Genomic DNA, 21,816 nt, shown 5'->3' with positions numbered 1-21,816 from the left:
CAGTCAAGTGTACATAGGATTGCAGCCTAATAGTCCAGCATGCACTAAAATAGTATCATTCAAGAATTAATGGAACATAACACAAGGATGCAAAACCCGTGACCTTCCCATGTTGCTAGAATACAACTCCTACTACTGATCACTGGCCTTGCTAGCCAAGGCTAATGGGAGATGAAGTACAGCAGCATCTGCAGAGTCACAGGTTTGCCATTATTAACCAGTCAGGCTCAGGGCCAAACTACATGTTGCATTTAGCATGTTTTTTAAAAAAATGTGCATAAGCTAATCCTTTTTATTTTGAAGAAAAGGCAGCTAAAGATGATCTAGCTTATCTGTGTGAAGAGAACAATGGAAGAGTTTTAAGAAGCAAGATGGAGAGGAAGATGGGGGGCAGAGTCTGTGAACTGAAAATATAGAGGGCTGAGGCATTTCTCTTTGCAGAATTGATGTGGAACAGTGAGTTAACAGATGAGCAGTATGGAGAACAGGAGGACAACAATGGAGAGAATGGGGAGACAGTAATTTTTATTTGTAACATGAATATAGGAAGACAAGGCTCCTATACCTTTAACAAGTGCATAGGAAAGGGCAATTTGATTCAGCAGGTGCAGACTTTCTCACTTGTGTGCCAAGCTACATCTGCCAAAAGGTTCATTTTCTGTGCATCTATAGTTTAAAGTTCAAAGCACAAGTACTTAAATAAATAGGAAGGTCATCCTTTGCCCCTGAGCAGCCTACACTGGGACAGCTGCTTCAAGATCTACCAAATCAACACATTCATGAGAGCTATCAAATATGCCCATGATCAGTGCTTTTTTTTTCTTTAAAAAATGTTTAGGGGTACTCTCATTTTGACTCAAGAAAATCACCATTTCATAGTTGAAATTGGGAAAAATAAATACAGTAAATGGACAAAAGTACAAAGATTCACAAAATGTTTAGGGGTATGCGTACCCCTGCGTACCCCCAGAAAAAAGCACTGCCCATGATTATAAAATATAGACTTTTACCATTGAATTCAATTCTATTTAAAAGCATTTTTTTAAAGGCTACAAAATGTCAATAGTATTTATTCCATGTATCTGGAAGGATGCATCATCTCTGCAGAAAGCAACATAATAATAAATAATAGTCTCCCAGAAAAGTCTTTATATCTATGACTCCTTCATTCCAAAGTATGATTCTTCAGCGATCAGTCCTCCTCCTCCCCCCCCCCGAATTCTTAATTCATATTCCTTCCCAACATAACTGTCCCAAACATGATCATAAGCTTTCATGTAAAAGTGCTCTTAATTCAATTTAACAATTTATTCCAGAATTTCTGAACTTCCTTCATCTGAACTTCAGTGTTCTAAGTCTAGATCAATTCCCAACTAGAGATTCACAAACGATTGCACAGCTGAGTTCTCAAAATTACTAGGATTTTTTTAAAAAAAAAAAAATTCTTCCAGGAGAGTTTCATAACAGCCAAGGTAAGAGCAATTTGTCTGCAATCGGCTCAGTATAGCTGACAGAGGAATTTAGCCTTCACTGTTTCTGTGAGAGAGATCAGCATGGCCATGGGCTCTCAAGAGATAAAATATGAAGCCACCTGTCTTGCAATGGTTCAGTGCTGCTATATGAAACCCAACAAGCAACAAGTTCCCTTTTAAAAATGGGTACTCTAAAAATCCATACTATCCCCCTCCCCCAGTGCAAAATTTATAGCAGCAAGTCATCAGGCATTTCTGCTAGGGAAAATGATGGATATGAAACACAAGAAGTTGTGTTGCATTTGACTGTTAGCTTGTGCATTTTACTGGTTTTTTGTGCAGTAATCATGCACTGGGAGTCAAGGAAGCAACCAGTTAGCTTAGGGGATGTTACTGGACTTCAGCAGCCTTAGCCAATATGGCCAACAGTCAAAGATGGTGGCAACTGTAGTTTGGCAACATCTGTAAAGCCCCAGGTTCCTGGCCACCTCATAACAATGGAAAGGAGGTAAAATAAATCCCTGACCTTGGCTAATATCCAATGTTAATCTATTGATTGCAACAAGTTCTCCACGATACTTCTGGGCAGCAGTACTGCAGAACAGGATTTGCAGAAAAATCAGAAAAATTGGCTATGAGAAAGTTCTGTTAGCTAAATGTTGAACAAAGCTCTATTTTTAGGAGTCCTGTGTTGGATTTGAAGATTATCAAAGGGAAAACAAGCTATTCATTGTTAGTTTTTAAAATTAGTAATGATGCTTTTTGAAATAATGGCATCAAAGAAAGAAAACCAGCAAGTGTACATATCCCAGGCACTTGATAAGAGAGTCTTTGTGGTTTCCTGTTCTTCAGTTAAGCCCTTGAAGTGGGGAGCTAACTTTTCTCGTTGGTCTTTATCAGATCAGGTAGCATGGGCCACCAGGTGACTGCTGAGGAATGGAGAAATGTTTTTATGAAATTAAAACACACACTGCTCTCTTGGGCATTTCACAACAGCAGGGCAATATCAACTCCACACCCACTGAAATTCTTGGGGCAACAATACAGTAACTCCACACCTGCTGATATTCCCCAGCTGAGTCAGAAATACAGAAAACCTCTTTTGCAGGGGACTCTAATGCTCAAGAAACTGGAGAGCATTCAAGACATTTCACACATTTAAGCAGAAGCAAGACTAGCTCCAAAGTTTGCAATCACCAGGGAGATGCAGCCAATCACAACTTGAGGAATTGTTATGTATTGGGACAGGTCAAATCCACCGCTGCTGCAAAACAGGAATTCAGAATCTGGACCAATAAGTGAAGACAAAGAGCCGCTGGCTTCAGTGAGTGGTCCTGTCAGCATTCTGGGATCTCATGACGTTGCCTGCTGAAATTGGCCTTGAATGTGAGGATACAATTCTTTCCTGGATTGCTGAAAGTCACAAGTATTGGTCAGACTCACCAAAAGGCGTGACGAGGAGTGCTTGCTTGCAAACAATAACTTGCCCATCAGGGGCAGAGGAAGGGGGGTGCGGTAGGCGCTGGCCACCCCGGGTGTATCCACTGAGGTGGTGGTGACAAAATGCCAGGTAGCACTCACTGCGGGGCCTGAAGCGGCGGAGCCACACGTATCTCCTGGGAGAGACATGGTGGCTTGAGCAAGCGCAGGCTCCACGCTGCCCAAGCAGTCCACTCGCTGCCTCCTCCCCAGCTGTAGGGCAGCTGAGTGGGAGGAGGCAGGCAGACTCCGGAGCAGCCAGGCACCCGAGCAGCTTCTTCCGCCACTGTTGCCCATCCAGAAAGGGGCCATTTTTTCAATGTAAAACTTTGTGGATGTCCATGTGTTTGACTGTTACTTGGATTAATGAATGCTGCATAACATGATCTTGTGTAACATGATCTTGCAGCCCTACTGTATACTATTAGCCCTTTTCCAAAACATTTTAATCTTGTAGGTACTTGTTATGACCAAAACAAATAGATCTTGACTGAAATGAATATTCATGCAGTCCAGAATTTTCACTGATCACAGACTGAAGTTTGGCATGGTGACATCTGGACCCTTGGCAGGCATATCAACACACCCTTTGTCACAGATAAAGTGTAGAAAGGCAAACTATCTGCTAAAGAGAACCCGCACACCTGTAATTTTTGCATTAAAATACAGAGACAATTGCCGTTGAAGCTGGAAACAGGAGGTTAGAAAGTCATCTGATCTTAAAGTGCTTTGGGCTCTTTTCTCAGAAAAGCAATTCAAAAAAAAATCAGATAGGTTTTTCAGAAAGTACCCTCCAGTGACTGAGATTACTAAAGCCTTAAAGCTGCGGCTGGAGATAATCTCCATTTCCCATGATATGATATTACAGCAAATGACTCTCTTCACAGACAACAAAATCCAGAAATGGAAAGCTGAAATCAGGACAAGAGAATAGGAAAACAACAGAAAGTGAGGGGGAAAACCTCTCTCTAGCCCAAATATTATAGTCCCAACTACAATTATTGGCATACGTCAGGTCTTCTCAAATTGTGACCCAGTTTGAAACAGCCTGCCAGCCCATGCTGCATCAACCACCCAGGTGGCCACAAAATGCCTTCTTTTGCAGCCTCAGTTAGGCAGCAACAACTGATGGTTTCTCAAGCTTTTCTGAACTACCCTGTACGGTGATGGGGCCATGCTCAACTCGGTGTGGCACAAGTTGTACAGGGCTCTTATAAACCATTTCTATAGCGCCCTTCACAAACGTATTGCCAAGACCCAGCAGGAGACAAGGTCACTAGTTCATGCAGACTGGAAGGATCAACTGTGCTTTGGACCCATATCTAATCCCCCTTCGGAACTGTCAAACAGATGTACCCTAAAGATACACATTCTGGTCAAGCAGGGAAAGCAAAAACATTTGACACCCCCTCCCACTATGCACACATACACACTGCTACACCCCCACCCTAATTTTCGTTTCCTTGTTTTGTAATGCTAATTGCCCCCATCTAGCTTGCCCATCTGGTTTACGCAATCTGCTGTAATTACTGTTAGTGCCATTGGCAGGAAGTTGTTGCCACTTCCATCTGTGCTTTATGTAGCATTAACTACCACTGGCTCCTTCTACTGCAGTTGCCCAAGTAGGACCCAAGGATTAAAACAAACAAACAAGTTCTTGTTTAAAAAAAAAATCAATAGCACAGTGATCTTCTTTCTGTACATTTTGGTTAAAGCAACAGGGTTACATAGCAAAATGAAACACCTTCCTCATAGTTTCTCCATATTGTAAATAGAAATGAACATAAGTACACAAATATTAAATACTATACCAGTACTCCACAGCTCATGTTGTGCTAAGGCTGTGATCTTACACTGGTAGGGGTAAGCCCCACTAAATTTACTTCTGAATAAAGATGTCTAGGATTGTGCTGTAAATGAAACTGTTTTGTAAGTTAAATTCAACTCAACAGTTCCATCACATGCTAGTCCCTATTTGTTTCATGCAGCCCCACCAAAACAGCAATCCTTCAGATAAGTTCTGCGGGTGCCAGCATGAGAACATGCATAGAATCTATGTACAGTATTGACAATGGGAATGGTATATAATCATGCAGGCAGAAATAATGGGTTAAAAATAAAAGACACTGCACTTTTGTTCAACCATCAAAAAATATTTATGGAGTGTTTAATCCAAAATTGCCTGTATTTTGCATCAGTTGGTCTACTCTAGATGTGTACATTAAATTGTGTTAAAGAATGTGAAATTTTGAAAAGTATTTTAAATTAACATTACTATAGTCACTTTTCAAACAAATTATCTCTTCTCCGGTGGCCTTTTCAAAGGCCAGTTAAAGCTCAAATGCCAGCTTGCAAAAAGAGTTTATTGGTAAATTATAAAATTCTAAAGATAAAGGACTGTAATGGAAATGCAAACAGATCATTAATATTGCTAGTGTTGGGCTACCAGCCAGATTTGCTGGCTGGGCAAGAACATTCACCATGCTACTTTTGGAAAGAAATGTTGTCTTTTATTTCAGGAAATTAGATTTATAAGACACACATTTGCTGAATTTCTATTTGCACAACTATACGTGACCGTACTGTGATTAATAATGACCAGGTTATATAGGCAGAAAATGTACTTGCCAAGTTAATCTGCTTTGTTTATCATACTGGGCAGGTTCTCTTTCTGGGTTAATATATTACAAGTGCATGAAGAGCTGGCTGCTTCCGAAACTTCAGTCAAAGCCTCAATTTCTTATGGCTTAAAGAATATTAATATAAAATAAAAAACAGAACTGTATTAAAACTATAGTCCTGTTTAGGCATTAGGAAGAGGGCAATATAAACACAGGAGAGGGTCAGCAGGGGCAGGCACATTAGACCCAATTATGCAGGGTTCAAAAATACACAAGGAGCCTCCATGGATATAAAAGGTTTCCCATTTCAGACGGTGAAGCCAACGAGAACAGTGACAGAGTAAAGCTCATAGTCACTGCATTTAAAAGTTTGATTTGCCCTCTTCCCAATGCTTCAGGAGGACGTATGTGTGTGTGCATTGAATCCAGACTAAGTTAATCATATTTATGACACATTAAAATGAATGTGAAAATTTAGTTATACTGACTTAAGTCCCATCAATTTCAATCAGTGGAAATTAAGTGCTACTAGCTTAATAACCTATGCATATCCAAGTCCTATGCATTCCATTTTACCAGAGTTGGATTAGTCATCATGCTTGGTCTGATGTAGGTGAGATCCTCCATTTAAACAGAATGCTCATCCCAACCCAGTCTTGGAAGACTACCACAGCTTATCCTGAACATGCAATGGACCCCACACTCCATATAGATGGACAGGGAGAAGAAAAGCTAAGGTTTCATGCATCATAACTGCAACAGAGGCAAAACGGATGAATATTTTGTCCCTACAGGATGCCACGTGACTACAGGCTAGGTTTGTGTGTGCATTCCAGCTTCCATTTGTTATGGGATGGTCCATGATAAAAGAGATCTATTTTTCACCCAACTTTCTAGCAATTAAATTTTACTTATAGGACAGCTCCCTCCACTACACCTGAGGGTAGCAGTCTAGCTTTGGAGGCACATGGCAGTCTATAAGTGACACACAGCTCTCTTGTTCAACATCTCACTTCCATTACTCTCCAGAATTTGACAGCTAAGGCAGCTGCCTCACTCTGCCTAGTGGTATAGCCAGCTCTGTATGGGATAGGACATTTTCAGTGGTGGCACCTTGCCTGTGGAACATCCTACAAACAGAGATTCAAGTGGCCCTTCTAGAGTCCTTTAGATGGATAGCTAAGACATATTTGTTCCATCACTCTTTTATGTCCTTGTTAACTGTTTTATATTGGTTTCAATGTTCTTCAGTATTTTTTTGATGTTTTATTGTTCTAAGTTGTTTGGGGGAGCTCTTTTTGGAGCAAAAGTGTACTATAGAAATGTTTATAAAATAAATGCAATAAAATCTACACACATACAACAATATTGCACTTTCCAGTACAGTGCAAAAGAAAGGGTGGTCTGGTTTGCACATAACACTAATCTATGGTTTATTAAGTCATGGTTTGGCATTAAGAGTGAACCCAGCCCAGAGGTTTAGCTATGGGGCATGCTTACTGCTAACAAATCACAATCTGGAAACCAGGGAGTTCTATCCAGTGCAGTGCTAAGTTAAAGTAACTTTGACTGGGTTCACATGTTAACAACCAAGCCAAAGATAAAATAAAATAAGATTTGTAACCAAAGGTTTGTATTCAAACAACAAACACTGAGCCGTATCCAGTATGTTCTGTCCATTAGTGCAAGACACCTTGTGCTAGCAGATGGCGCAGTTTAAAATCTATGCATCAAAGGAATCCAGTGCAACAGTTGTGCGAGTGGAAGCTTGTTGTACAACAACAGATTGTGAAATCTGCTGTGCCACCATCTTTGGCCATGTGCTTGTGTATACTCTTACGCTGCACAATCTGGTGCACTGGTGCTTTTGTTTCCCTTGCACAGCAATGTTCCACCACTGCAACAAGTATACTGGTGTGTTTGTTGTTTGAATACAAACCTTTGGTTACAAACCTTATTTTATTTTATCTTTGGCTTGGTTGTTAACATGTGAACCCAGTCAAACCCCACCCCATATGTTCACCAAATTACAATGGCACAAAGCAAGAGCAGCTGGAAAACATAACCATATATTAGGACAACTTGTGGTTTGTTAATCAAGCCATAACTTAGTGGGAATCAGGCTATTTTTTGTACAGTCTAGATGTCTGACCTAAGGATTTGGAATAGTTCTATGTGTGCTGCACAGGTAATAGTCAACATCTAGTTAAGATTTATGTGTGAAAGAGTTACTTTTAAAATAAACAACCCAGCTAGTTACATTGACCCGGATATAAAAGCCTAAAAGTATTTCTAGACCATAAACCATATTGAATAAAAGTGAAAGGAAATACTGTCAGCCTTGCCCTTCAATTTTAAGGTACCTGGACACCTTTTAAATTTACATGAGCAAATGAGCTATAGAATAGCATTTGAGGGATTAATGTATGTCACTTTTGATTACCTCAAGATAAAATATTACAATATAATCCTACCATTTTTACACCATTTACTTGGCATAGTGGCCTTAGAGGAATGAACAAATTGACTTTGAGCCAAATGTATTTTTTATGCATATGTGAAGCAGAACCACACACACACACACACACACACACACACACACACAATTAAGCACAGGGTACTCAAACAATTCCTTAAAACAGGGCATTTTAGTCTCAATAAGAAGTTAAAAAAACAAAAATATATTTTGATGATAGCTCATGGGCAGCATGAATATTTAACACATTGTGCATGGAAATGCCCCTTACATTAAAGACACTAAGAGAAAAATATAGCTTGTTCCTTTTGTCTACCATTTACATATGTGATTTGAAAAGAAAAAATAATTTTGCTTATTAAGGAACAGCTTATAATTCATGTTAAATCTAGTTAAAGTTTCCTTCATATGCTCAATAGATAAGAGCAATATTTCCTTTTTGAAAAAATGATATGCCAAATGTTTGAATATATGGTTTCATCTATACCTGCTTAACTCCCTATTCAAATAATCAGGGCTCATAGTGTAATCCTATACATGTCTACTAAGAATTAAGTACCCTCAGATTCAATGGAGCTTTGATAGAGTTTGACTCTATAGAGAGGTACTTAACTTTGATGAAAAACTGAAAGGCGGATCCTGGTGCCCTCCAGCTGCTGCTGAACTTCCAATGCCCACAAGCCCCAACCAACATGGCTAAAGGTCAATGATTCCGGGACTTGCAGTCCAGCAACATCTGGGATCCCACACTCCTAGACTAGATCATTGTGTTATTTCTTAGTTTGTGCATTCAGTGAAAAACAAAGAAAGTGAAAGGGTAGTATGGAAATGCACTCACTGGAAGATTCAATGAATGAGTTTTACTCATGTGCAAAGTCTGAGCAATCAACGTTATCTGACGCAGATAAGGAATTTTCCTCAAGTTGGTGACTGAGACTTTCCAGAAGTAATGTTTTGTTTTGTTTTGTCTTGTCTCATCTGGACTCTTTAGCATGTGACTTGCATCACTTGTTTGAGCCATCTAGGCTGATTTGCACCGCAGGCACTTGTGTGTAATGCATTTGCTTTCTTCTTGCGCCTTCCTGTGATCTTGCCTGTGGCGAGGGGAATGTTTAGTTTTTAAAGTTATGTGGTTTTGCTGCCAGCACTACTTCCCACTATAGGTGGGTTGCCATCTCACTTTGACTCATCAGCCATAACTAAGTGAGGATACACACAGACCTTCATGTAGGAACCAATGCCTGACGATGTAGTGAAACTACCTAACAAATTCCTCAGAAGCAGTCTCAGGAAATTGCAGAGAGGTGCAAACTTGAAGACAAGGGAAATTCACTTAAAGTTTGACCTGCATGCCATTAATTATGGTCTCCCTAATGTTCACAGTATCTATAAATATCCCCAAGCTACCAACAGTAGATAAACAGCTCTAAGCTGGATCCAAACCAGAAGATCCATTCTGCATTTCAAGGTTATAATTTATACAAGTGTGCCCCCAAATATGCATTCCTACAGGAGGAGGGCTAGCGATGTGTCATATCCACTGAAGAGAAGACCTGCAGAAGAAGCTCATGTCCACATTACTTTTAAAGCATGTTTATACCACCCCAGTTTAACAGTCATGGCCTTCCCCACAAAGAATTCTGCAAGATGTAGTTTACTCCCTCACAGAGTAACAATTTGCACCCTTAACAAACCACAATTTCCAGGATTATTTGGGGGAACCCATGTACTTTAAATGGGAGAAAAGGCAATATGTTAAATAAAGGAGTGCACAAAGCATATTGCTTCTCTCTTCTAGACCATGCATCACCCAAAAGGAGGATAAGAATTTGCACAAATTTCCCATATAGTCATCTATAAATATAGACACAAATTTTAAGGGAGATACAATACACCTCACCATAGTGTGGCAGACACTGGGTGATTTGTGTACCTGCTTGGACCGCAGGCCACAAGCTACTAACTGTTGATGGGCTCCTGGGCTCCTGTTATTATGGTTCTTCATCTTTAAACTAGACTTGGACTGGACAGCCTTCAAAATAGAGAGTGCTGTCTTCCACAGTGCATGGCCACACTACTGTCTTCTGCCAACCCCATTCTACTCCTTGGTACTTGAGAATGTCCCATGGCCAAGTGTGCATGTGTGTCTAGAAATTAGGCACTATGGCAGAGTGCAGTAGATTCAAGGGCTCTAGATTTTGGCAAGCCAAAACATCCTGGGATGCTCTACCCCCCACTCAATGAAGTGATAACAAAGGGATCTCAGTATGAAATCATGCGAGAGCATAGCACCCAAAATGGCTGCTGTGCTCTTGTGAGAGAAAACAGGATGGGACAGCCCTTTTTTTCTGGGACACTTGTGGGGTATGCTATCAGCCCTATATTCAAAAGAAGACTTCAAAACTTCACATCTCAAAATATGAATACACTTTCCAAAGGTGAACTATTACCAGTTAGGCTCCAAAGTAAATGATGTTTCTAAAACACTGAGCATCCAACAGTTCCCGTTCTGTCACTGTCCACCTTTCAAAAGAGCTCAGGGCATGTGAGCGAAGTTAGACCTATCAGGCTTGATATTTAAAGTATCGTGTGAGTTATTGATTTAACTAAGAATGATAGTACATCAAATTGCAGCATGCCAAAAAATTTAAAGGGCTGGAATTCACCAACATGTTGGAAGCACTGTGACATTTGGGAAGCTGCTCACCTCTCATTTATCTATGTCGACATCACCTTCCTCAAGTCTGGAAATATCCTCAGTATTATGCTTCGTCTTTTCATTTCTCATTGACTCAAGATGTGTTGACTTTCAGCCATTAATTAATATAAATAGGAAGCAGACAGTGCATTAATTAAATATGACACTCAGATTATTTAAATCTGATATTAAAAACCCACAAAGATCATTCAGGCCATTCTGATATTCTGCTTTCCCAAAATGAGTGATTATATCAAGCCCTGGCAACTTGCTCCAAGTCTGCTGCATCTTGGCTCCAAAGGACAGAAGGAATAAATGAAGTGAGAAGAACACTGGAAAAGCCTAATAGACAAACTGACTAATCTCACACCCCAAGGTCATAGCAAAGCAATTCATTCTCTGTATTCCAACAGGCACTAGACATGATTTATCAATCTGAGAGTAGGCTTACAAACACTATACATCTCAATAATACATTCTTTGCACAGTGTAACTTTTTAAACAATGATTGATTACCTGGATGGCCTCAAACTTATTTAACAAATGGAAACAGAACATTTGCAAACTTTCATGTTTAAACAAGAATTGCTCTATGTACATTTTGCCACAAATTCTAGCAAGGATTTATGACAAAGGAATTTTTGAGAAACTGTTTCCAGCTTTAGCTTTGATAGATATTGAAGAATTTTTGCCCTTGGGTCTCTCCATTTTATTTATGTTTAGGCCCTTACTCTTTTATAGTGACAACACTGGAATTTTCATTCTTAACGCTAAATGATTGCAGCACTTTCCTGAAATTTCATTTTTAAGGTTTCATGTCTCCCCTTAATGTTACCTATTGTTTTAATTTTAAAATGCCCTAAAATGTGTACAAATAGATGTTTTTAAGCAGGTAGTTCATGTACTTCATGATTCATTATGTGAATCAACAACTTGCACCATTCATTACTGGATCATTGTTCTTCATTCACTTCATTCAATTATTTCATTATTGTATTCTTCATTAATTTATAATTGAAAGGCTGTAACTCAGTGGCAGAGCACATGCTTTGCATGAAAAAGGTCCCAGGTTCAGGCATCTCCAGGTAGGCTGAGAAAAACTCCTATCTAAAAATCCAGCAGAGCCGCACTGTCAGTCAGTGTTGAAAGTACTGAACTAGATGAACCGATAGTCTCACTCTGTATGTTCTGTATGCAGCATCCTATGTTCCTATCCTGTGTAATTATCCTTTTTAGGGGTCATGGATTAGCCCAAGTCACATGAGAAACCAGCAAATAACAAACACCAATACACCCAAGTGGTATATTCCTTATGCAGCTTTCACAAATATCCTAAATCAAAGTGTAGTGATGTATTAAACCTCAAATACACCTGGATTTAATTTGTGAATTCCAAACTAGCCAATGTTTTCTACTCTTGTACAGCAAAAGGTTTTGAAGAAATGAATGCCTAAAAGTTTACATTCCAGTTTATCCCATGCTTACTTTGGAGAGTTGACTGTAACAGACAAAATGACACAACAATCTACTACAAAGGTCAAGACAAAGTCAAATGTGATGAGTTATGCTATACTTTTCCCCATTAATATCCCAGGAAATATATTTGCACCAATGTTTCCAGTTATGAACAGTGACTTCTAAGCTACAACGTTGAGATCAGTTCCCTTAATAAGCAACAAAATTGGTATATAGTCCAATAGAGAAATCTCGTGATGGTTTCCACATCCCAATACTCCATATAACAAACTCAAAGGAACTGGTCCTTCCAATATGCTTGTTGCAGCATAGGAAGGATGAAGGTCTAAAACATACATGAGGGAGGGGAATACAATATAATGCCATTGTCAATTAGGACAGCCTTGACAAGGTTAAGGTTTCCCAAAACACTAGTATTCTGATAAATGCAACACTGGTTATGGACAGCTGCCCAGTCATGAATTCCAAAGATGGACTTTTGCAACTCAGTATCTGCCACCCTCATCTCTTTTCATTGGATCAACAGAAAACACAACCTGTTTGTACGGGATTGTTTCAAGTGAAGCAAGCAAGGAAAAATTGAATATGGCAGGCTAAAGCAGTCGCAGATATAATTCTGCAAATGATTCCACATATCCCTGTACCAAATTACTGATTCAACATCTCCCCATGCCATGGAGATTTACTATTTTGAGGTGCAAATATCTGTGTTTGCCACATAGTTCTTTTCAGGCACTCTGTCACCCTAAATGTTGCAGAAGGTTAATTATCACTGTTTGAGCATGAACTGATTATAGGAATACCAGCTGCCAGTTATTCTACATGGTGAAGTGCACCTGGAAACATACAAGTGTGACTGATTTTGAGGCAAACATTTACTTTGGCACGGCACGAGACAGAAGGATTCATTATACACTTCCTTGTTCCAGGCAGTAATTTGCATCTACAGTTCTTCACAAAATATTACAAATTACACATCTGGAAGAATTATAATCCTTTTTTATGGCAATAGCAACAGTTCCACAATGATGTTCTACAGAGAAGTCCTGTGTACAGTGTGAACCTCTGTGGGGGATTTAAATAAAACACCTACAGCAAAGCAAACAAGATAGTGATACAAAACTGCCTGTGGCTATGAGCCTCAAAACCTGCCTGTTCAAATAATTAAGCTCTGCATCTCCAGTTGTTCAGCATTAGAGGCCTCATCCAAAGATGAATGAAGCCAATAAAAAGACTAGCTCTGATTTTTATTGGGTGTTGGTGCTGAGCTGTTGAATCATCAAGCGCCTTTCCTCCACTTGAGTCAGAGAAGCACTTCATTCCTCTGTGTTGCTGGGAAAATGTCTCAACTATTTGGGATGCAGATGTGCTGATAGAATCTTATACTGCATCTTATACAGTGTGGTGTAGTGGTTAAGAGCGGTAGTCTCGTAATCCTGGGTAACCGGGTTCGCGTCTCCGCTCCTCCACATGCAGCTGCTGGGTGACCTTGGGCCAGTCACACTTCCTTGAAGTCTCTCAGCCCCACTCACCTCACAGAGTGTTTGTTGTGGGGGAGGAAGGGAAAGGAGAATGTTAGCCGCTTTGAGACTCCTTAAAGGGAGTGAAAGGCGGGATATCAAATCCAAACTCTTCTCTTCTTCTTCTTCATCTTCCCATTAGTGCATATAGAAACTAAATTTAAAGTACTAACCACTGCTTGATTTAATTGGTTCTGTGTCAGGACTCTAACAAAGCCAACACTTCTGATTTACTACAAAGGCTTCTGTTTGTATCACAAGTAGTAACTGGAGGGAGTCTGCTTATGGTTACTTCAATAATCCTGATTATTATTTTTCAACATTCTAACTTCATATGGAGAATACTTCCCCGAATGCAGAATTAAACACATTGTCTTCCACTTTATTTTCCATTAATAGCATTCATCTGAATATTTTACAGTACCCCAATGGCTTTCTAACAAGAGAGAAGCAACAATGCATATGTGCAGCAACACTCTGTCAAATTCTAGCTAGTCTACATTTTTTCTAGGTATTATCCATTTTGGCTGAAATAGCCAGATAAATGTGATAGCATTGGGCTCACATAGCAATGCACCTAATGCGGGTTGAGCACACTGACAGCACAATGATATAGCCTACCTACACAGAATGAAGGGCGACAGCATCACCCTTGCATCAAAGAGCTGCCAGCATATCAGGACAGCAGATAACAGTATATTCAGAAACATAACAAGGCCATGTAGGGGGGAAATATGCAACCCTACACATCAGAGTTGGAGAACTTTTATTACCCTGAGACCCACATTTCCTCAAGGGTAACCTTCTGGGGCCAGAGTCACATTCACATAACATCCACACAAATCCATTTAGTAAAGGTAAAGGTAAAAGGCCCCTAGACAGTTAAGTCCAGTCAAAGGCAACTATACATCCATTCAGTATAACCTCCATCCACAAACAGCAGTTACATGGAACACTTCCATGGATGTATTCCACATAAATTTAAATTGGGCCTTAGTGTGCTGAGATCACATTATGACTGAGCAACCTTATACACAGCAAATCAACATTTAAATATGCCGTGAAATCTGCATTCAAAGCCTTATCCTTTCCCAGTGACATGTCAGAGGCATCTATTCAATGTTTCCCATAGAAAATTGCTGACATGCTGTAAATGGGGAGAACTACTTTCTTTTTGTCTTCAGTATACAAGAAAAGATACACACCTACGCAGGTCAGGTCGAATTAATAATTAGCAAAATTTCAAACAAAGGCATATTCAAACTGATATCATCATTGCAAGGAGAAAGCAACCTGACTGGCATGCAAGATTATCTGAAAGAGCATAGGTTTATTAATTTATTTTCTAGAGCAGTGGGACTTTTAAGATCAGTTTTTTAAAGAAAAGTTAAGTGAGGGGAAGAACATACCTTTCTGGATTCTCTACTTCTTCAGTAACAAAATTGAGGTAAAACCTATAAAAGCAAATATTAAACCAATTTTATTTACCAATATAGAATTTTTCACATGCAATATAATTGTTACTTAATACTCATAATAACTCTGTACAGCAGATTAGGCTTTTGAGTACACCTCAAAGTGCCCAAAAATCTCCCATAAAATTGTAAGTGGGCCCCACCGCAGGAAAAGTCAGTTAGGCTACAATCCTATATTCACTCATCCTGAAATAAGTCCCATTGAACTTAGTGGGAGGCCTATGTCAGGGAAGACACATACAAGAGTGCACTGTCAAGCTGCCTCATACAAAGTGCAACCGCTAGTTCATTTAGATAGCCATTATCTTCTGCATTGACCTGAGTATCTCTCCAGGATTTCAGACAGGAGTCTCTTGCAGTCCTACCTTGAGATGCCAGGGATTGAATTTGGGACCCTCTGCACACAAAGCATACGCTAGAGCACTTACGTCTATCTCTTAAGCTTAACATCTATATCATAGACTCCTGCCATGCTCCAAGTTTTAAAAGGGCATCAGTTTGGCTGACATTTGCCTAATAGCATATTGAGCATACAGTGGTCAGGCATTCAGTGTAATCCAACCTGTCATACCACTTACCAGCCTGAGTAGGCATACATTCCTGAATAAAAAGCAAGAGGCAATCCTTTGACACTGGCTGCATTCCCCACAAATGCATCTTTAAAGTGCTGAGTTTCTCCTGAAAAGCAGATTAAAATATATATCAACAATTTACAAAGAGTGCAAATCACCAGCATAATCACCCATGAGATAAATCCATTTATTGTTTTTCTTAAAAAACCATTCTAATTCCAGCTTAGTAATCAGCCTCTCATACTTTAGACCAGAGGTTGTCAACCTGGTCCCTACCGCCCACTAGTTGGAGTTTCAGGATTCTAGTTGGGCGGTAGGGGGTTCCACGGCACAAGCTGAATCCTCCTTCCATTGAGCACTGGTGGGCAGTAAGGAAATTTTACCATCAAGAAATATGCATTAGTGGACGGTAGGTATAGAAAGGTTGACTACCTCCATGCGCTGCTCTGGTTCGCCAGAAGCGGCTTAGTCCTGCTGACCCAGGAGCTGTATGCCGGCTCCCTCGGCCAATAAAGCAAGATGAGCGCCGGAACCCTAGAGTCGGTCACGACTGGACCTAATGGTCAGGGGTCCCTTTACCTTTACCTTTTTACCCCTGCTTTAAGTTTAGACAAATGGGACATCAGAAGCATGTGAAGAGAGGCATCCTTCTGTTGGCTGGCTACAAATGAGCACCATCTGGCTACAAATGAACATCCACAGACTTCAACAAAGCTCTTGCAACTTTGCAATATATGTCACAGATCAGGTAAGAGATAACATATACAAGAAGTAACTACTGAAACACTGGATACAAAAGTAGTGCCTTTGATAAACAAGGGCATAATCATTCAATCTAATGGCTATACTCTTGCAGGTGTTTCACATACTACATGACACACAATAATTAGCAAAAGCCACATTATATTTAAGCAAACATCAGTACCATCAGAACCAACACCTAAGGGTAAACATATTAGAAATAGGCCCCAGGAGGTGGCTACAAACATATAGCAGGCTGTATGTCCCACAGCTGTTTGGAATATTTACCCTTTCACCCTAATTCCCAGTGAAGACTGTTTTGAAAGCAGTTCCGCTAATTTTTAAGAACAGCTAACAAGAAAACCTACTGACAAAACAATTCCTTCCTCAAGAGCACACGCAGTTATACTTACAGAACGCAGTTCCCCAACTTTCTACTTCAGAAGGGGGGGGTGGAGTGGCAGAATTCCAAAAACAAACATATGTTTGCTTAAAGCTATATCCACCACAACGTATAATAGAAAATTGTCAGAAAATTTGCTACAGGCATTATTTGGACACTGCGAACACATCCTGTAATATTTTAGCAATTTTCTTCCAGCACAGTTAATTTGTTCTCCCTACTATTAATCTACAGTAGAACTGAGGGAGGCCTATTGCTCAATCAAGGCTCAGCTAGGAAAGGAATATATTGACAGTCCCTTCATTCTAGGAAGATCCAGTGGTGAGCCTGTGCGGGTGGGGTCAGTTTGGCAGGCTCTCATGTGAAGGCTGTCATGTGAAGTTCAGTGGTTCACCACAGGGAGTAGCCATGCACCAATTCCAGCAGCTCCTGGGGCTTTTCAGCTTCCCTTTTCCTCTTTCATATGCAAAGTAGGCAAATATGAAACTTCCATTTACATTTTGGAACAAACTGCAGTTTTCAATGATGTCCAAATATGGAAAATTGTGAGAAGTTTGTCATAACATAGTTTCAAATCATGGTTTGTTAATTTACTGCAGCCTATACAAACCATGGTTCTTGTATTTGGATGTAACAGGAAACTGCAGTTTGTTCCAATACAATAACAGTTATTCACATTATATCCATAAACATGTGGTATTAAAAACAGCTGGCACATTGATTATCTTATTAGATTCAAAGTAACCCTTAATTAAAAGAATTAGCCATTTGTTTAAACAGCATAGAGGAATAAGCTGAGAAAAGTTTTGAAAGTGAAAGCCAATCAGTGGGAATATAAACCTGAAGGAAGAAGCTGGAAAATTTTAAATCAAGAGTTTGGCTGTGTTTGGATGTAACTCATAACCACAGTTTAGCATTATGAAAATAACTCTACATGTGCCTTGGTTCACACAATCCTCCTCCTTTCCTCCTTTCTCATGGTCAAATGAAGGAAAGTGGAAACTTCTACCCTTCTTTTAGATTAACCACAGTTTAGCCTATTGTGCAATTAGTTGAAACAAGTCAGATTTAAAAGCTATTGTTTGAACTTTGCTTGTTTCATCTATCCATAGGCCACTAATCACCATTTGTCTGGGTTTGAATTGCACAAGAAGATGTATTTAAAACCTTTCAAAAGTCAGAGGTTTACATAGACACATCTCTCTATTCAGGCAAACAACAGGAATGATGGCAGTTCAAGAAACATAGTCCAGAGAGGTAGAAGCATTTGAGGAAGACCTCAAGGGCTGAATTTGCCCCATGAGTTTGAAGTCCCCTTCAGCCCTGTTCTAAATTATACAGCAAGGAGCATTCAATGGTGCATGCCGCCTGGTTGGGCGCTTACCCGTGGGCGTGGTGCGCCAGCCAGGTGAGTGGCAAGAATCGGATCCCGCCCACAACCCCTCCCCTCTTGCAGGAGGAAAGGCTTTTTTGCAATGGAATTTGATGAATGAAGAGCATTGTGGAAGAGTTTTGCTCACAGGTTATGTATTGTCTTCTAAGTCTGAGTGTATATGTGTGTGTGTGTGTGTGTGTGTGTGTGTGTGTGTGTGTGTGTGTGTGTGCATACACACACAGAGCTAAATGGAATACAGTATAAAATAGTTGTTTGAATGTCCTATCGGAAGTTCCGTTCCAACGCATTTACCCTCCTAATAATTTTTTTCTTGAGAGGAGCAACTCATTGGCCCTTCATTTAAAACATTATGGATCCAGCCTCAATACGCTCTCATCAGCATGCTGCTGTAAATATAAGTTCTTCTCAGCATAGTTCCACTTCCAGTTATTTACATGACAGTATGGAGCTTAAGTTGAACAAGCAGAGGCTAATTAAGAGATTTTGCTGGCCTCAGCACTATATGGGTAGGGACAAGGGTGGGAAGGGGGAGATAAAAGCACTTAAAATAGCATTTACTTTTCACTTCATACCTTTAATTAGCTGCATAACTCCAGGGACTATAATTATCAAAATTGCTACGAGCTTGCAAAAGGTTAGGAAAATCTGGATGCGGGCACTCCAGCTGACACTCATGCTATTCAGGACCATTACAATTGCTGGAAGGGGGAAAAGAAGAGAAAATAGTTAAAAGAAAGTGCTACTCATCCCTCCAAAAGCACCATAAGCTTCATCAAGGGAAAGCTTTCCCCAGCATGCATTCTAGGCATTTGCAGAAGAAGTGGAGTTACCCTTATAAACGTTTCCTTCATTAGTCTTCTTGCCACACACATTTTTTCATCATCCCACTCTCCTCAACATGCCTTTGCTAAAGCACTCCTTTCCCCCCACCACCACTGCCGTTCTACCAGCCATAAATCTCTTTGCAAGCTTTCAACAGCAGATATTAAAGTTTCTTCCTTCCTGGCAGAACCATTCAGTGTTGATAATTGATGAACTGGTATAACTCAGCCTTTAAACTGAAAATTAATGTCACTTTCCCATTTCAGTTGTAATCTTTGGTTTGATTTAACTGCAGATTTGTATGGCATTGAAAATATTGAACAATGGAATAAAACAATCAGAGTGCCAAATCCTCGCAATTATGGGCCCTGCAAAACATTGCCCTTTGGGCTCAATGTTCACATTCATTTCTTCTCCTAAAGGTTCTGTGTGGTTTCCTCTAGAGAGATGCCTTGGGGAATGTGCATTCAGCAAGGTGGTTATAAGGAACCTTTCAGCTCTCTTGGGGAGCCTGAATTACTTCCATATTCTTAAGTATGAATAAGTACATGAACAAAAGACTATTACCTGCTAAGTTACATCAGTTTTGTATCAGTTCAACTGTAATGACATTTTCCAAAGAACACTGGGAAATCTGGAAAGAATTCCCCAGAGTTTCTTGGGCAGAGGGAATGACTTTAAAAAAAAATAATGTTTCATAGAATCATAGAGTTGGAAGAGACCACAAGGGCCATCGAGTCCAACCCCCTGCCAAGCAGGAAACACCATCAGAGCACTCCTGACATATGGTTGTCAAGCCTCTGCTTAAAGACCTCCAAAGAAGGAGACTCCACCACACTCCTTGGCAGCAAATTCCACTGTCGAATAGCTCTTACTGTCAGGAAGTTCTTCCTAATGTTTAGGTGGAATCTTCTTTCTTGTAGTTTGGATCCATTGCTCCGTGTCCGCTTCTCTGGAGCAGCAGAAAACAACCTTTCTCCCTCCTCTATGTGACATCCTTTTATATATTTGAACATGGCTATCATATCACCCCTTAACCTCCTCTTCTCCAGGCTAAACATGCCCAGCTCCCTTAGCCGTTCCTCATAAGGCATCATTTCCAATCAGGGGAAAAAAGAATTCAGGGAGGCAGGGTAGATACCAGAATGGTCACTGCTAGGATGCTGGGGCCCTGGGAGCTGCCCAAGGATTCCAGGTGCAGATGTAGGGCAAGCAAGAATGAGCAGTGGCATCTGGCTAGCCACAAGAGAGCAAGAAAACACATTGAGCATGAACATCTGCATAGGGAAAGTCTATGCAAGCAGCCTGTCCTTGCTCAGTGCATGAATGGCAGGGCTGAGGAAACCATGCAATGTAGGAATATGGCAAGTGGTGCAGTCCACCTTGTATTCAACTAGCCAAACTTGGCCCTCCAGCTATTTTTGGACTACAACTCCCATCATCCCTAGCTAACAGGACCAATGGTCATGGATGATGGGAATTGTAGTCCCAAAAAATCTGGAGGGCCAGGTTTGCCCATCACTGAACTAGAGTAATGTGTGAAGGGGCCTAGAGGAATCTGTTCTTCATGTATAAATATAAATATATTATATACATTGCAATGCTGCCATGACCAGCTATAAATATAAAGTAGGCAGTCAGATTAAGGAGCTTAAACCAAAGAAACAACAGCAACAAAATCTTAAAAAGACACCAGCCAATCTCCAAATTTTCCAAAACAGAAAAAGGATTACAGGGGGAGAATAACATGTTTAGAAGTTTGCACTCGGCCCAGAGAAGTGATTGTTTGGTTGTTACAAATGTGCATATAATTAAATGACTTAATCCTTATGTTTAAAGAAAGGGGCAATTAATGGTCAATCAGTAGCCAAAGAAAGAAAATATTGTTTATTTTCTTCCGTCCAGCTACTCATTCAGGATTAACTGGAAGGCTGGGTTAACTGGAAAACCACCATCACATTTACTGCGCAGACAGATTCATGCAGAGTCATGGAGATTAGCAGACACAACAGAAGCCTTGTGTATCTGCCCTGGTTAGATCTATAAATCCAGACTACCCAAGATGGAGGCTGTGAACTTGCATACTAAAAATACTGAACTAGTGTAATGCTTCATATTGCCAGAATATTGATTCACAATTATCGTCACACGTACAGGAATTTTTTATAGGTGTACAGCATGTGGTGTTTCTTTACACAACTTTGTTATGTTGAACTATTCTTTAGATTCACAACTGAATACATCCTTGGTTACAATGCCACAAGCTAAGGGCCTGTCCACACTTGTCCCAAGTCAAGAAACCTTGGGTCCAAGTGGTTTGCAGCTTGTCCAATGGCTTTCCCCTGTAAAACCTTCTCTTTAGCATGAAATTGGAGTGAAGGTCAATCTGGAGAAAACCCAATGAACATTTGCTCCGATTCAATAGTAAGCAGTGGGTTTTCCCGTGGGAAAGTGGGGGGGGGGGAGTGTTTACAGAAATATAGATGATCCCTGAAAGAGGTGTGGGCATCCAATGATGATTTGGTGGGAGAGAAGCAGTGACTCAGTAATGTGCTGAGGGGAAAAGACATTAAACTGTAATATCTGTTAGCAACACAGTTCTTTCAGGCTAATTGCACAATGATATATAGGCTGACAAGAAGCCATGGTGAAGTATATGAAAGGA

The 21,816-nt window shown here is 40.2% G+C and overlaps 1 protein-coding gene and 1 long non-coding RNA gene across 2 annotated transcripts in view; one reads left to right on the top strand and one right to left on the bottom strand.

Annotated features, from left to right (window-relative positions):
• The window catches only part of LOC310852612, a 280,641-nt gene that overhangs the window by 52,946 nt on the left and 205,879 nt on the right, over nucleotides 1–21,816 (top strand). The window lies entirely within an intron of this gene.
• The window catches only part of SLC7A11 (solute carrier family 7 member 11), a 51,604-nt gene that overhangs the window by 17,846 nt on the left and 11,942 nt on the right, over nucleotides 1–21,816 (bottom strand). Inside the window, exons 4-6 of the mRNA XM_083757214.1 lie at nucleotides 18,902–19,027; nucleotides 15,796–15,895; nucleotides 15,152–15,196 (exon numbers count right to left, since the gene is read on the bottom strand). Coding sequence (XP_083613340.1) covers nucleotides 15,152–15,196; nucleotides 15,796–15,895; nucleotides 18,902–19,027 — 271 coding nt within the window. The remainder of the gene's footprint in view (nucleotides 1–15,151; nucleotides 15,197–15,795; nucleotides 15,896–18,901; nucleotides 19,028–21,816) is intronic.

This window comes from Podarcis gaigeae (genome assembly GCF_964106915.1).
Source record: "Podarcis gaigeae genome assembly, chromosome: 9".
NCBI classification, from domain to species: Eukaryota; Metazoa; Chordata; class Lepidosauria; order Squamata; family Lacertidae; genus Podarcis; species Podarcis gaigeae.
The sequence above is the reverse complement of the archived record's forward strand: the minus strand, read 5'-3'. Positions and strand labels throughout refer to the sequence as shown.